The sequence below is a fragment of the Cydia splendana genome, chromosome 1, assembly GCF_910591565.1.
Source record: "Cydia splendana chromosome 1, ilCydSple1.2, whole genome shotgun sequence".
In the NCBI taxonomy this organism is placed as follows: domain Eukaryota; kingdom Metazoa; phylum Arthropoda; class Insecta; order Lepidoptera; family Tortricidae; genus Cydia; species Cydia splendana.
Window position 1 is genome coordinate 17,685,484 of NC_085960.1, and position 12,823 is coordinate 17,698,306.

The 12,823-nt window shown below is 36.2% G+C and overlaps 2 protein-coding genes across 4 annotated transcripts in view; one reads left to right on the top strand and one right to left on the bottom strand.

The window, feature by feature from the left end:
* LOC134794643 (dynein axonemal heavy chain 2) overlaps window positions 1-12,823 on the bottom strand; it is a 158,543-nt gene that overhangs the window by 136,377 nt on the left and 9,343 nt on the right. The gene's annotated exons all lie outside the window — the stretch shown is intronic.
* Window positions 3,082-10,674, top strand: LOC134795019 (DNA-dependent metalloprotease SPRTN). Its single transcript, XM_063766872.1, has 3 exons — window positions 3,082-3,340; window positions 7,072-7,306; window positions 8,770-10,674. Exons 1-3 carry the CDS (start codon window positions 3,183-3,185, stop codon window positions 10,567-10,569), a joined length of 2,193 nt encoding a protein of 730 aa, XP_063622942.1. The 5' UTR covers window positions 3,082-3,182; the 3' UTR covers window positions 10,570-10,674.

The following is a 12,823-nucleotide window of genomic DNA, read 5'->3' on the forward strand; positions in this document are numbered from 1 at the left end:
GCCAAGATGTCAATTTTTATTTTTAATTTAATAACGAAATCTTTGGGTACAATTTAGCTGTTCTGGGGGCCTAGCCATTATGCCATCGTTTGCGCTCCGACAACGAAGCTCTCTCTCTGTCTCTCTATCGCACTAATATGTAAGAGTGATAGAGACAGAAAGCGCTTCGTTGTTGGAGCGCAAGCGATTGGCATGTTGGCTAGGCCCCCAGAACAGCTAAATTTACATAATGATTTGGTTATTAAAATAAATAAAAAATTGGCATCTTGGCTAGGCACCTTAGGAGCGTAGCCAATATGCCAAACGTTTGCACCACGACAACAAAACGCTATTTCTGTCTCTCTATCGCACTAATATGTAAGAGTGATAGAAACAGACAGCGCTTCGTTGGGAGCGCAAGCGATTGGCATGTTGGTTAGGCCCCCAGAACAGCTTAATTTACCTAATGATTTGGTTATTCAATTAAAAACTAAAATTTGCATCTTGGCTAGGCACATTGGGAGTGTAGCCAACATGCCAAATGCTTGCGCCACGACAACAAAACGCTATTTCTGTCACTATCGCACTAATATGTAGGAGTGATAGAGACAGAAAGTGCTTTGTTGTCGGAGCACAAGCGATTGGCATCTTGGCTAGGACCCCAGAACAGCTAAATTTACCTAATGATTTGGTTATTAAATTAAAAACAAAAATTGTCATCTTGGCTAGGCACCTTGGGTGCGTAGCCAACATGCCAATCGATTGCGCTACGACAACGAAACGCTATCTCTGTCTCTCTATAGCACTAATATGTAAGAGTGATATAGACAGAAAGCGCTTCGTTGTTGGAGCGCAAGCGATTGGCATGTTGGCTAGGCCCCCAGAACAGGTAAATTTACATAATGATTTGGTTATTAAAATAAAAACTAAAATTTGCATATTGGCTAGGCACATTGGGAGTGTAGCCAACATGCCAAACGTTTTCGCCACGACAACAAAACGCTATTTCTGTCACTATCGCACTAATATGTAGGAGTGATAGAGACAGAAACTGCTTTGTTGTCGGAGCACAAGCGATTGGCATCTTGGCTAGGACCCCAGAACAGCTAAATTTACCTAATGATTTGGTTATTAAATTAAAAACAAAAATTGTCATCTTGGCTAGGCACCTTGGGTGCGTAGCCAACATGCCAATCGATTACGCTACGACAACGAAACGCTATCTCTGTCTCTCTATAGCACTTATATGTAAGAGTGATAGAGACAAGCGCTTCGTTGTCGGAGCGCAAATGATTGACATCATGGCTAGGCCCCCAGAACAGGTAAATTTACACAATGATTTGGTTATTAAAATAAAAACTAAAATTTGCATATTGGCTAGGCACATTGGGAGCGTAGCCAACATGCCAAACGTTTGCACCACGACAACAAAACGCTATTTCTGTCTCTCTATCGCACTAATATGTAAGAGTGATAGAGACAGAAAGCGCTTCGTTGTCGGAGCGCAAGCGATTGGCATGTTGGCTAGGCCCCAGAACAGCTTAATTTACCTAATGATTTGGTTATTCAATTAAAAACTAAAATTTGCATAATGGCTAGGCACATTGGGAGTGTAGCCAACATGCCAAACGTTTGCCCCACGACAACATAACGCTATTTCTGTCACTATCGCACTAATATGTAAGAGTGAGAGTCAGAAAGCGCTAAAAGCAGCTAAATTAAACCTAATGATTTGGTTATTAAATTAAAAACAAATATTGGCATCTTAGCTAGGCACCCAATCGTTTGCGCTACGACACGCTATCTGTCTCTCTATCGCACTAATATGTAAGAGTGATAGAGAGAGACTATGCGCAACTCTACGGAGCATCAACGTTTGGCATATTGGCTAAGCACCCTGATCGGATGATAGAACTAGATAGTGTATAGCGGAACTCTTCAATGTGTACTATACCTAAACTAAAGTAACAAATATCAAATCAATCCGACTTTTAAATAGAAGGTTGAAAATCAACTTACAAAATATAACCAATTGTACTACAAAAATTAACTTAATTCTAAATAACATTTTAATTGAATAAAACCTTAGTTAGAATAGTCCCACTTCTAGAATAATTATTCTGTTTTTTATTTCGCATTTAAAATAAAAGTCGCATGATTTATTCACCTTAAATAACTAGTGTAAGAATTATTCTAATTCAAATCGATTTGAATAAGAATAAAATTTCTGTTTTTATTCTTATTCTTATTCAAGTTAATTTTTGCCCAACTCTGCCCTATACCATTATATTTGCAATAAAATTACCATGATTTTGATGTATAATTCAAGCGTCAGACAGATGAGTGCAATTATCGATATAAAATCACCTCTTTAAACACGGCAACCACATAATAGTGACCGGAAAAAGATAGGCAACCTAGTTGATTTATGTTGTACAAGTTGTATACTTTCCATTTAAACTTATTTCGTTCGTCAGACAAATCGGTGAAATTTGCCGAAAAAAATTTTTTTTTCAAAAATTTATTAAAAATAGCCTTGACCATATTTCTTTAGGCAACCCTGTTTATGTTCTGGAACATATTTTATTTCATATTTTCATAATTTCATCCGTCAGACAGATTGGTGAAGGTCGACCATATATGTATATGTGGGATCTCCTACTAACTGATGTTCGCAAATTGCGGGCATCTTTCTCTGTCACAATAATTACGCCTTAATTGGAGTAAAAGAGAATGATGCCTGCAATTTGCGAGCTTCGGTGTAACGGAACCCTCTTCGGAATAAGATAAAAACTTCTTTCGCAAGATGCTCAATATTCAATCCACAGTCGTTTATAAGCTTATTGAAATCCACTATAGTAGTAGTATTTCATAAACTGGCAACATTTGTCTGAGAGCTAAATAAAATAGTCATCATTCCCAGTTTGTGACAAAAAATAATAATCTTGTTAGTTTTATGATGTTATTATATTTCAAAATCAAGAAATTCAAATATATTTTCATAAAAATTTCGGAAACATATTTCCGAAATTCCGAACGAACACGGCAAATTACCGCGTTTTCAAAAATATGTCAATGTCAAATACGACTTTGACAGTTTGTTGATCCGAGAAGAGAAATATTTTCAAGTTATTTTAATTAATTTATTAGAAATGGAATCTGTAAAAGTATTTAATTAGTTAGTTGAAAATTGAGTAACCACTATGAATCTGGGAGACCCGGAGTTGGAGTTGATAGACCCTACGCCGAACGTACATGCATTGTTCATCCAGTTTGATAGGACATTCTTTTGGGCTAAACTTGCAAGCAGAGCCGTTGTCCGTTGGAGTAAGCGGATGTATTCCTGCGCTGGTGTGTGCTCGTGAGTATATTCAGCCAATCAATATCAGTCTGAACAAGTTTGAGCCTTCAACCTAAATAATATGACTGTATAAACTACACTAGAAGTTTATATCTCATTCTACTATACCAACTTTGACGGATCCGGTCACTTACGGCCACATTCATTCTAAGCCCAAGTATTATGAACGGCCACTTCCCCGATGGGCTACTTCCTTTAAGGGCCACTTACAAACAACATTCCCCGAAAGGCCACAATCCTCTAACGGCCTCTTCCCCTTATGGCCACTTCCCCAAACGGCCTTTTCCCCTTATGGCTACTTCCCCAAACGGTATTTTCCTCTTATGGCCACCTCCCCAAATGGCTTTTTACTCTTATGGCCACTTCCTCAAACGGGAACTTCTCTATATGACAGCCTTCCTCGTAAAGGCATCCTTTTCACCACAATATCAATGATGATGGCCATTAACATTCTTCTAGGGATTGTCCCGGCTTCTGTAAGCGTCGCAGTTCAAACCTAACCTAACCCATTTATCTGATAGCAGTTTGGTTCTGTGATGATCGCAGTTCTAACCTAACCTAACCCACTTTTATAGTAGCATTTCGTTTCTGTAAAAGTCGCAGTTAAAACCTAACCTAACCTACTTATCTAGTAGCATTTCGTTTCTGTAAGGGTCGCAATGCTAACCTAACCTAACCCACTTAACTGATAGCAGTTCAAGCCTATCCTAACCTACTTTTCTACTGGCATTTCGTTATGCTACTAGAAAAGTAGGTTAGGTTAGGGGTTCCGTCTATTTGGCATAACTTCCGTGACCCGAAACGCATCTGGCATATCTAAACCTATTTGGCAGGAATGTTTTTTGACGAATGTTAAATTTGCAGAAAGCTTCAGTTTGTATAATATGCAATAGCCCGAATGTTTGCGAGTCCGAATCTTAAATATATATCACTATTATCATGGCCGACTTTTGATACAAATAATTTTATTTTGCGTTTGTTCAATTGTCTGAAACGTGATTGACATAATCTGTTTAGCATAATAGGTTTTAGGCGAATGTTTACATTGCAGAAAATGTATTTCGATTCCCTCTATTTGGCATAAATTCTATGACCTAAAACGCATCTGTCGTAAGCTACATTTGGTAGAATTGTTTTTCGACCAATGTTAATATTAAAGAAAGTGTCGGTTTGTATAGTCGAATTATATACTTACTTGAAAACTCCAAATGGGGTGTGCTGCGTGATGCTAGATTTTGATGAAAAAAAAAAAGCTTCAGTTTGTATAATATGCAATAGCCCGAATGTTTGCGAGTCGGAATCTTAAATATATATCACTATTATCATGGCCGACTTTTGATACGAATAATTTTATTTTGCGTTTGTTCAATTGTCTGAAACGTGATTGACATAATCTGTTTAGCATAATAGGTTTTAGGCGAATGTTTACATTGCAGAAAATGTATTTCGATTCCCTCTATTTGGCATAAATTCTATGACCTAAAAAACGCATCTGTCGTAAGCTACATTTGGTAGAATTGTTTTTCGACCAATGTTAATATTAAAGAAAGTGTCGGTTTGTATAGTCGAATTATATACTTACTTGAAAACTCCAAATGGGGTGTGCTGCGTGATGCTAGATTTTGATGAAAAAAATGATGGATGATTATATAGATATGATATTTTGCAAAATTATATTCAACTGTCCGAAACGCACAAGTGAATTTAGTTGTGGCTGCTTAGTTAACTATTTAAGGGTAATAAAACAACAAAAAGTAAATTAGTACCAAAATCTAAAACTGTTGGCAGAAAAGTGGGTTAGAACTGCGACCCCACGAAAACAAAACTATGGCCAGAAAAGTGGCCTAGGTTAGAACTGCGACCTACACGAAAACAAACTGTTGCCTGAAAAGTAGGTTAGGTTAGAACTGCGACCCCCACGAAAACAAACTGTTGCCACAAAAGTGGATTAGGTTAGGTTAGAACTGCGACCCCACGAAATAAACTGTTGCCAGAAAAGTTGGTCGGGTTAGGATAGAACTGAGAACCCACGAAAACAAACTGTTGCCAGAAAAGTGGGTTAGGTTAGGTTAGAACTGTGACCCCCACGAAAACAAACTGTTGCCAGAAATGGGGGTAAGGTTAGGTTAGAACTATGACCCCACGAAAATAAACAGTAATTTTCTCCAAAAAATTTCGGCCTACTTATACATATTATATGATTCTTGCAAGTATGCAAAACTTCTCTATGCCACAAGATTTTATGCTTGTAGTACTTTATGCTTAATAGCGAATTATGCAAAAATAAATTATTACTAATAAAATTATGCGAAATGAAACAGATACCAGGTCTCGATTCGGACATTAATTTTATGCCAAAAGATATTTCGATTAATAAAAATTAGGCGTAGAGTATGTATGCGCAACAATCCAGTACCAACCAAGTGAGTTTATGCTAACAGCATTGCTAACAGTATATTATGCATAAAGATATTGTGCACAATAGAATTATTAAAAAAAAAAATTGCCAAAGATAGGGGAACCATTTGGTAATATGTATACATTTTAAGGTAATCATAGTGGTTTATTTAGGTGAAAATATCGCATTAATTTTCTCTTCAAGATGATGATCATTCATGATATTTAGTGATCATTCATTATATTTGGTACCTATTTGAATACAATTTGAAGTGCAGTCGTAATTAAAGCGGTGGTACTTTTGTAATTTTAGACCTTATTTTTTTGGTGTTCAGTATTATTTTTAGTAAACGAGATTCCTTTATTTAGGGCCTACCAACGTATTTTTTGGTGGTCATTATATTTGTAGTCAATTTGATTTTCGAAATTATGCTACGGACCCAACTATGGTGTAATGTAGCCCAGGCAATCACTCTGTAAATATAACAGATATCAGAAAACTTTAAATTGATATCGAAAGATTCGAAAGTACTAGGATTTAGTAGTGTAGTAGTACTGGCCAATCGGGGAATAGGACAAACTAGTAAATTTTGTAGTGGCCGTTCGGGGAATTGGACAAACTAGTTATTTTAACAATGGCCATTCAGGGAATCGGACAAACAAGGAATTTTTGCAGCGGCCGTTCGGGGAACTGGACATGGAAGGAATTTCAACAGTGGCCAATCGGGGAAATGGCCGGATAAGGAAACGGACGAACTAGGAAATGGACCATAAAGGAATTTGGAAGGTGGACGTTCAGGGAAGTGGCCGTAGGTGACCGGATCCACTTTGACCACTGTTGCAGTTTATTTCCAAACTAATTAGTGTAGTTTTAGAACAAGTTTTGTGCAAGTGATAACTTATGAGACAAAGATTTATCAGATAAGACAATCTGCCGTATTCGAACTTCAAGATATTCACAAGAGACGACACGTACTAGATCCATTCTAGATACGTTATAGTTTAGATATCAAGTAGTTCTCTTTTGCAGCGCAATTCGGGCAACCAATGTCAGTTTTACGTTAGATAGCGTAACATATCTATTAGATGTGAATTGGATCTGCCTGCAATGGTAGTAATACTCTGCTTATATACATTTAAGTAGTTTAGCCATTTGCTAAAACTTAATTCACCATCCATCCATAAACTTGTTGAACTGTAATTTTGAAATAAGTTTTTAAATGTTGGGTACATTTGGCATATTGCTGGCAGTACGTATTTATGTCCGCATTTGTTGATATACACCTGCCATCTTGATGATCACCTAACTGAGCTTTATACTTGATTAATTTTAGCTATGAAGGTCGGGGAGGCCTCTGTGATATAGCTCTCAGCGAGCCTCTACTAAAGTTACGCCCTCGCAAAGACCTAGTTGAGACATTACTGCATGAAATGATTCATGCATTCCTGTTCATCACACAGCGGGACCAAGACCGGGATGGCCATGGCCCAAACTTTAAAGAGCATATGTACAGGATCAACAAGGCGGCTGGGATCAATATCAGCATTTATCATGACTTTCATGATGAGGTAAAATTATATATTATTTTATTTTATTTTATTTTATTTTATTTTATTTTATTTTATTTTATTTTATTTTATTTTATTTTATTTTATTTTATTTTATTTTATTTTATTTTATTTTAATAGGTACAATAACATAATGCAGGCAAACAACATTGTAACATATTTCTTACATAAGCAACTTATAAATTACTTACATTACGATTATAATTGTACACAACATTATCATGGAATAATAATTATTAAGCTAAATACAAATTTTGACTAAACAAAACTTCTGTTATTAAAGATAATAAAAGAATATAGTACAATAAATAGTTAGCACGATAAGATAATAAATATTTACTTACAATTTTGGGACAACAAAACATTTTTGAACTTAGGTAAAGAAATGTTCAAAATATCTAAATCAATATCCAAGTTATTATATAAACGACACATTCTAAAGACAGGCGCATTATTGGATACATTGTTATTAGGAACCATAGGCAAGGCAAACAATTCTCGATTCCGTGTTCTCTTATTGTCGGCTCTAATGGAGACATAATCCATGAGGTTACTGTCGAGACCACCATGCACAATTTTATGAAGTGTAACCAGATCAACAACGTCGCGTCGGGACGATAGTGATTGTAAATTATATGCTGAAAGTCTATCTGTATATTCAGGAAGCGCTCGGCGTGTTTTATTTTTAGCGGAAAGATATCGTAAAAACTTTGCCTGTATTGATTCCAAGCTATCAGAGTGTGTCTTATAAATTGGTTGCCAAACCGACGAGCAGTATTCGAGCGTAGTTCGAACTAACGCGGAGTATAGAACAATTAGGCTGTTTGACACTTTCAAAGGTTTTGCAGTTCGCTTGATAAAACCAAGCATGCGATTACATTTCGACACCATATGTTCATAGTGACAACGGAACGACAATTCACTATCCAATAATACTCCGAGATCTCTAATGGAAGAAACCCTAACTAATCGTTTGCCATTAATATTGTACTCATGATTGATCCAGTTGGTTTTTTTAGTGAACGTAATAGACTGACATTTATCAATATTCAAAAACATGAGGTTAGTGCTGCACCAATCAAATATTAGGTCAATATCTTCCTGGAGGATGAGGCAATCATTTTCAGTACTGATGACTTTAAAGATTTTTATATCATCTGCGTATGCGAGACATTGTGATTTAATCCTATTTAGAAGATCATTATATCTTTATAATAAACATTTTTTGTTTATTACTAATCTGTCTTGAACTGTACATTAGACTAGGAAGGACTTTAAAGCTGCAGCATGGCAGTAGGGTGGCGTGAGCTTGGCGCAATGAAAATGGGATGCTAAGGCGTGTGCAGCCCGCTTTAATTAGTTATTTTATTTATCAACATTATTTTAGACCAAAAAATAAAATGTAATGTAAGCACGTAAATAAACGCTCTTGACTTAAGCACAGCATTGTTTGTGTTTTACAGGTTAAACTGTACCAGACTCATTGGTGGCGTTGCAATGGGCCCTGCCAGTCAAGAAAACCTTACTTCGGAATTGTGCGGAAAACTATGAACACAGCTCCTGGGCCCAGGGATCAGTGGTGGGAGCAGCATCAGAGGAGTTGTGGAGGTACATTTATTAAAATAAAAGAACCAGAAAAAAAGAACAAGAAAACGCCAGTAGCCCAACCTAAAGGTGATATTACTAAGTATATAACTAGTAATAAAAAAACTACAAGTGGGGAGTCAAAAATTGTTCAAATAACTGATATTAAATCCAGCACACCTCAAGTTCCAACCAAAACAAACAATTCAAGCACAATTGTGGTGAATCAGAAAGGTGTTATTAATCCTATAAATAAACCAGCAGTGAAACCTTCCTTTGTTATTGGTAAGTATTTTACTATTGGAGGAACTAGCAATAGAGTCCGATCTAATTCCGTTGATGCTGCTGAAGCGGTCAGAAATGTTTGGGCTAAAAAACAATTGACACCTAGTACTGGGTCAGGCAATGCTGCTGAAACGGTCAGAAATACTTGGGCTAAGAAACAATTGACACCTGTTGCAGTTTCGCCCATTGCTGCTGTCAAAGAAAAAATTAACAATCATGTCCAAAACCCTACTACTCTAAATGTTTTTCCTAAGACAGCATCAACTAATATGAACAATAATGATCTCAATAAAAAAGTAACTAAACATAAGACTCAATCCGAACACGTTGAATCTCCGCCTGGCAAAGTAAAAAAGATTGATGACTACTTTAAGAAAAATGTGACGTCCTTGCTTAAAGATATTTATGGTACTAATATTGAAGTGATAGAATCCAATAATAATAACAAATTGGTTGCTGTTAATAACACTAGTACCGGCAGCTCACACACTGTTCAAGTCGATTGTCCTATATGCGGATTTAAAATACAGGAACAAAATATAAATAGCCACTTAGATGAATGTTTAAATAAAGATTTAATATCTAAAATCTGCAGCGGGAATGAAACGGCAGCAACATCTCTAGTTAAAACAGAGACAGTTCCGTTAAATAATAATAAGGAACTACTAAATCCTACAGTTGGAAATAAAGCTTCAAAACAAGTTTCAAAAGAAATATTAGCTACTTTACAGACGATTCCACCTTACAAGCCAAAAGGATTGCCTAAGCAAGAATCTGAAATTAAAAAGGAGACGAATAAATTCGTTACCACGTTTCGGGGAACATTCTGTAATGAGACTGAAGTATTTAATGAACCAAATATTTTAGACGATAATATAGACTGGAAAGATAATTTGAAAGCACAAGTACCAAAAATAAAGCCAGAACCTATAGATCTGTATAAAGCCGATTCAGTTGTAAAGAAAGTTCAATTTGATATACCTCTAAAGAAATCTGATAACTTTATTGTACCAAAAGAGAAAAAAGCAGGAAACGGTCATCCCTTCATAGTAGAAGATGCCAAAGTTAAATTACCTATAGTAAAAAAAGAACCTGAAACTGGTATAGTATCTGTTCTGATTGAGCAGAATTGTCCATGCTGTGGTAGTAAAGTCACTAAACCTATGAATGAACACTTAGACGAGTGTTTGGCATTTTTCGCAACTGACTCGGCACCTGAAGAAGCGTCTACAAGTTTCGCTAACCAGACTATAGTGATCGATGACGACGATGACGACTTGTTCGACGAGTCGCAGGAGTTCAACGCCACTGGAACCAAGTTGCCGTGCCCGTGCTGTATGCAGATGGTTGAAAATGATGATATGAATGCGCATTTAGATAGCTGTTTGAGTTAAAATACTAATTAATGTTAATTTTTCACTAATAATTATAACTTATTAATCGTATTATGTTTATGTTTAATAGGTATACATTTAATTGTTAAATTTGTGATATGAAGACTGTCAAGTTGTGATATTAGATTAAATAAAAATTGATGTTGATTTTTGAATGTTTTTGTCCTTTCGTTGGGCCTATATTGCTAATGTGTTTGTCAATTTATTTTTAATGTAGTAATTAAACATCAAATAAGAATAATTAGTAGGTACTTAATACAAAAACAACCATATTATGGTGCCAATGGACAGCAATCTTTCAGTAACTTAGTCGAGTTGAAATTTGATTAACCCTTTACCAGGCGAAAGGATATATTCCTCCCACATCTTATATCGGTTACCGTAGTCAGGTTTTAACTCCAAACCTCCTACAAAATATTTTGTCAATCCCTGAAAATAGTATTTTATGATCTTCATTCACAACACGCTTCTAAATCGCGTAATATACAGGGTGTCCCATAAGTGACACGTCACAGTGACACTGGAGGTAGACCAGGCCAAGAGGACCCAAACCAACTTAACATGACCCCAGTAAAAGTGGCAGGGTTTTCGAGTTACTGCCAAATTAAGGTTTTTCATGAATTTTGACCGTTTTTAACATTGTTAGTGCTAGTGTGCACTCGGAAAGGTCTCGAAGTTAGTTTTTTTTATGTGTACGGCATCATGAATAGTTAATAGGTATTTTATCGATAAACAATGTAAAATGTAAAAAAGTACTGGTTTAATTTTGAATTAAATTCACAGCGAAACATTAAATTCGACTTTGACCACCCGTCGTGAAAAAAATTACTAGAAAAGTAATGAGCAAATAACGTCAAAATATTGAGCATGTTATGCAGATTCAAAAATGGTATAACACATGTACCTTCCTGCAATAAAATAGGAATTATTATCATCTTTTTAAAGCCTCATAAAAAATAAGTTAAAACTAGGAAACCTGCAATCCGTTGCTACTTAGTAAAAATAAAGATTTATGTTGAGATATCTAATTCTGGATACAGAAATAAAAAAACGCCTACTCAGTATTTGCCGAATGCCTAAAAGAAAGAGATGGAAAATGGTTATGTCCCTTTTCAGGGATATCATTGAGTTGATAAAGGTTCAAAGAAAATAAAATACTGCAGGTTGAAGTTCAATCAATTTATTAAAGTAATTTTATTTTACAATAGGTGCTCGATTTCCTTTTTCCGGCTCGTATGCACGCTTGGCACCGTCTTGTAAAACTTCAATTTTCTTAAATTAATTTCGGATATGTTTCGTGCTGCCTCGAACATGCCGCCGTAGTTCCTCTTGGGATCTTATTGGCTTGGAGTAAAATTTATCTTTTAAGTATCCCTAATAAAAAAATCTAATGGATTTAGGTCCGGGGAACGTAGGCCATGCCACTGGTGCCAGTCGGCCGATCCATCTTCTTGGAGCTGGAACCACAGCAAGATGGCTGCCCAGAACACTACGCTCGCGATGTTTGCGACCACCTCACACAGAAATTCCCAGATGGATCAGCCGATTAGGACCAGTGGCATGGCCGCCGCGTTCCCCGGACCTAAACTCATTAGATTTTTTTCATTGGGGATGCTTAAAATGCTTAAAAGACAAAGTTTACTCCAAGCCAATAAGGTCCCAAGAGGAACTACGGCGGCGTATGTTCGAGGCAGCACGAAACATATCCGAAATTAATTTAAGGAAATTAACTTGAAGTTTTACAAGATGGTGCCAAGCGTGCATACGATACGAGCCGGGGAAAAACAATTCGAGCACCTATTGTAAAATAAAATTACTTTAATAAATTGATTAAACTTCAACCTGCAGTATTTTATTTTCTTTGAACCTTTATCAAATCAATGATATCCTTAAAAAGGGACAACCATTTTCCATCTCTTTCTCTTAGGCATTCGGCAAGTACTGAGTAGGAGTTTTTTTATTTCTGTATCCAGAATTAGATATCTCAACATAAATCTTTATTTTTACTAAGTAGCAACGGATTGCAGGTTTCCTAGTTTTAACTTATTTTTTATGAGGCTTTCGAAAGATGATAATAATTCGGAATTAAAACGGTCAAAATTCATGAAAAACCTTAATTTGGCAATAACTCGAAAACCGTGCCACTTTTACTGGGGTCATGTTAAGTTGGTTTGGTTCCTCTTGGCCTGGTCTACCTCCAGTGTCACTTATGGGACACCGTGTATCTTTGGCAGCCGTTTAAATTCACTTGAAC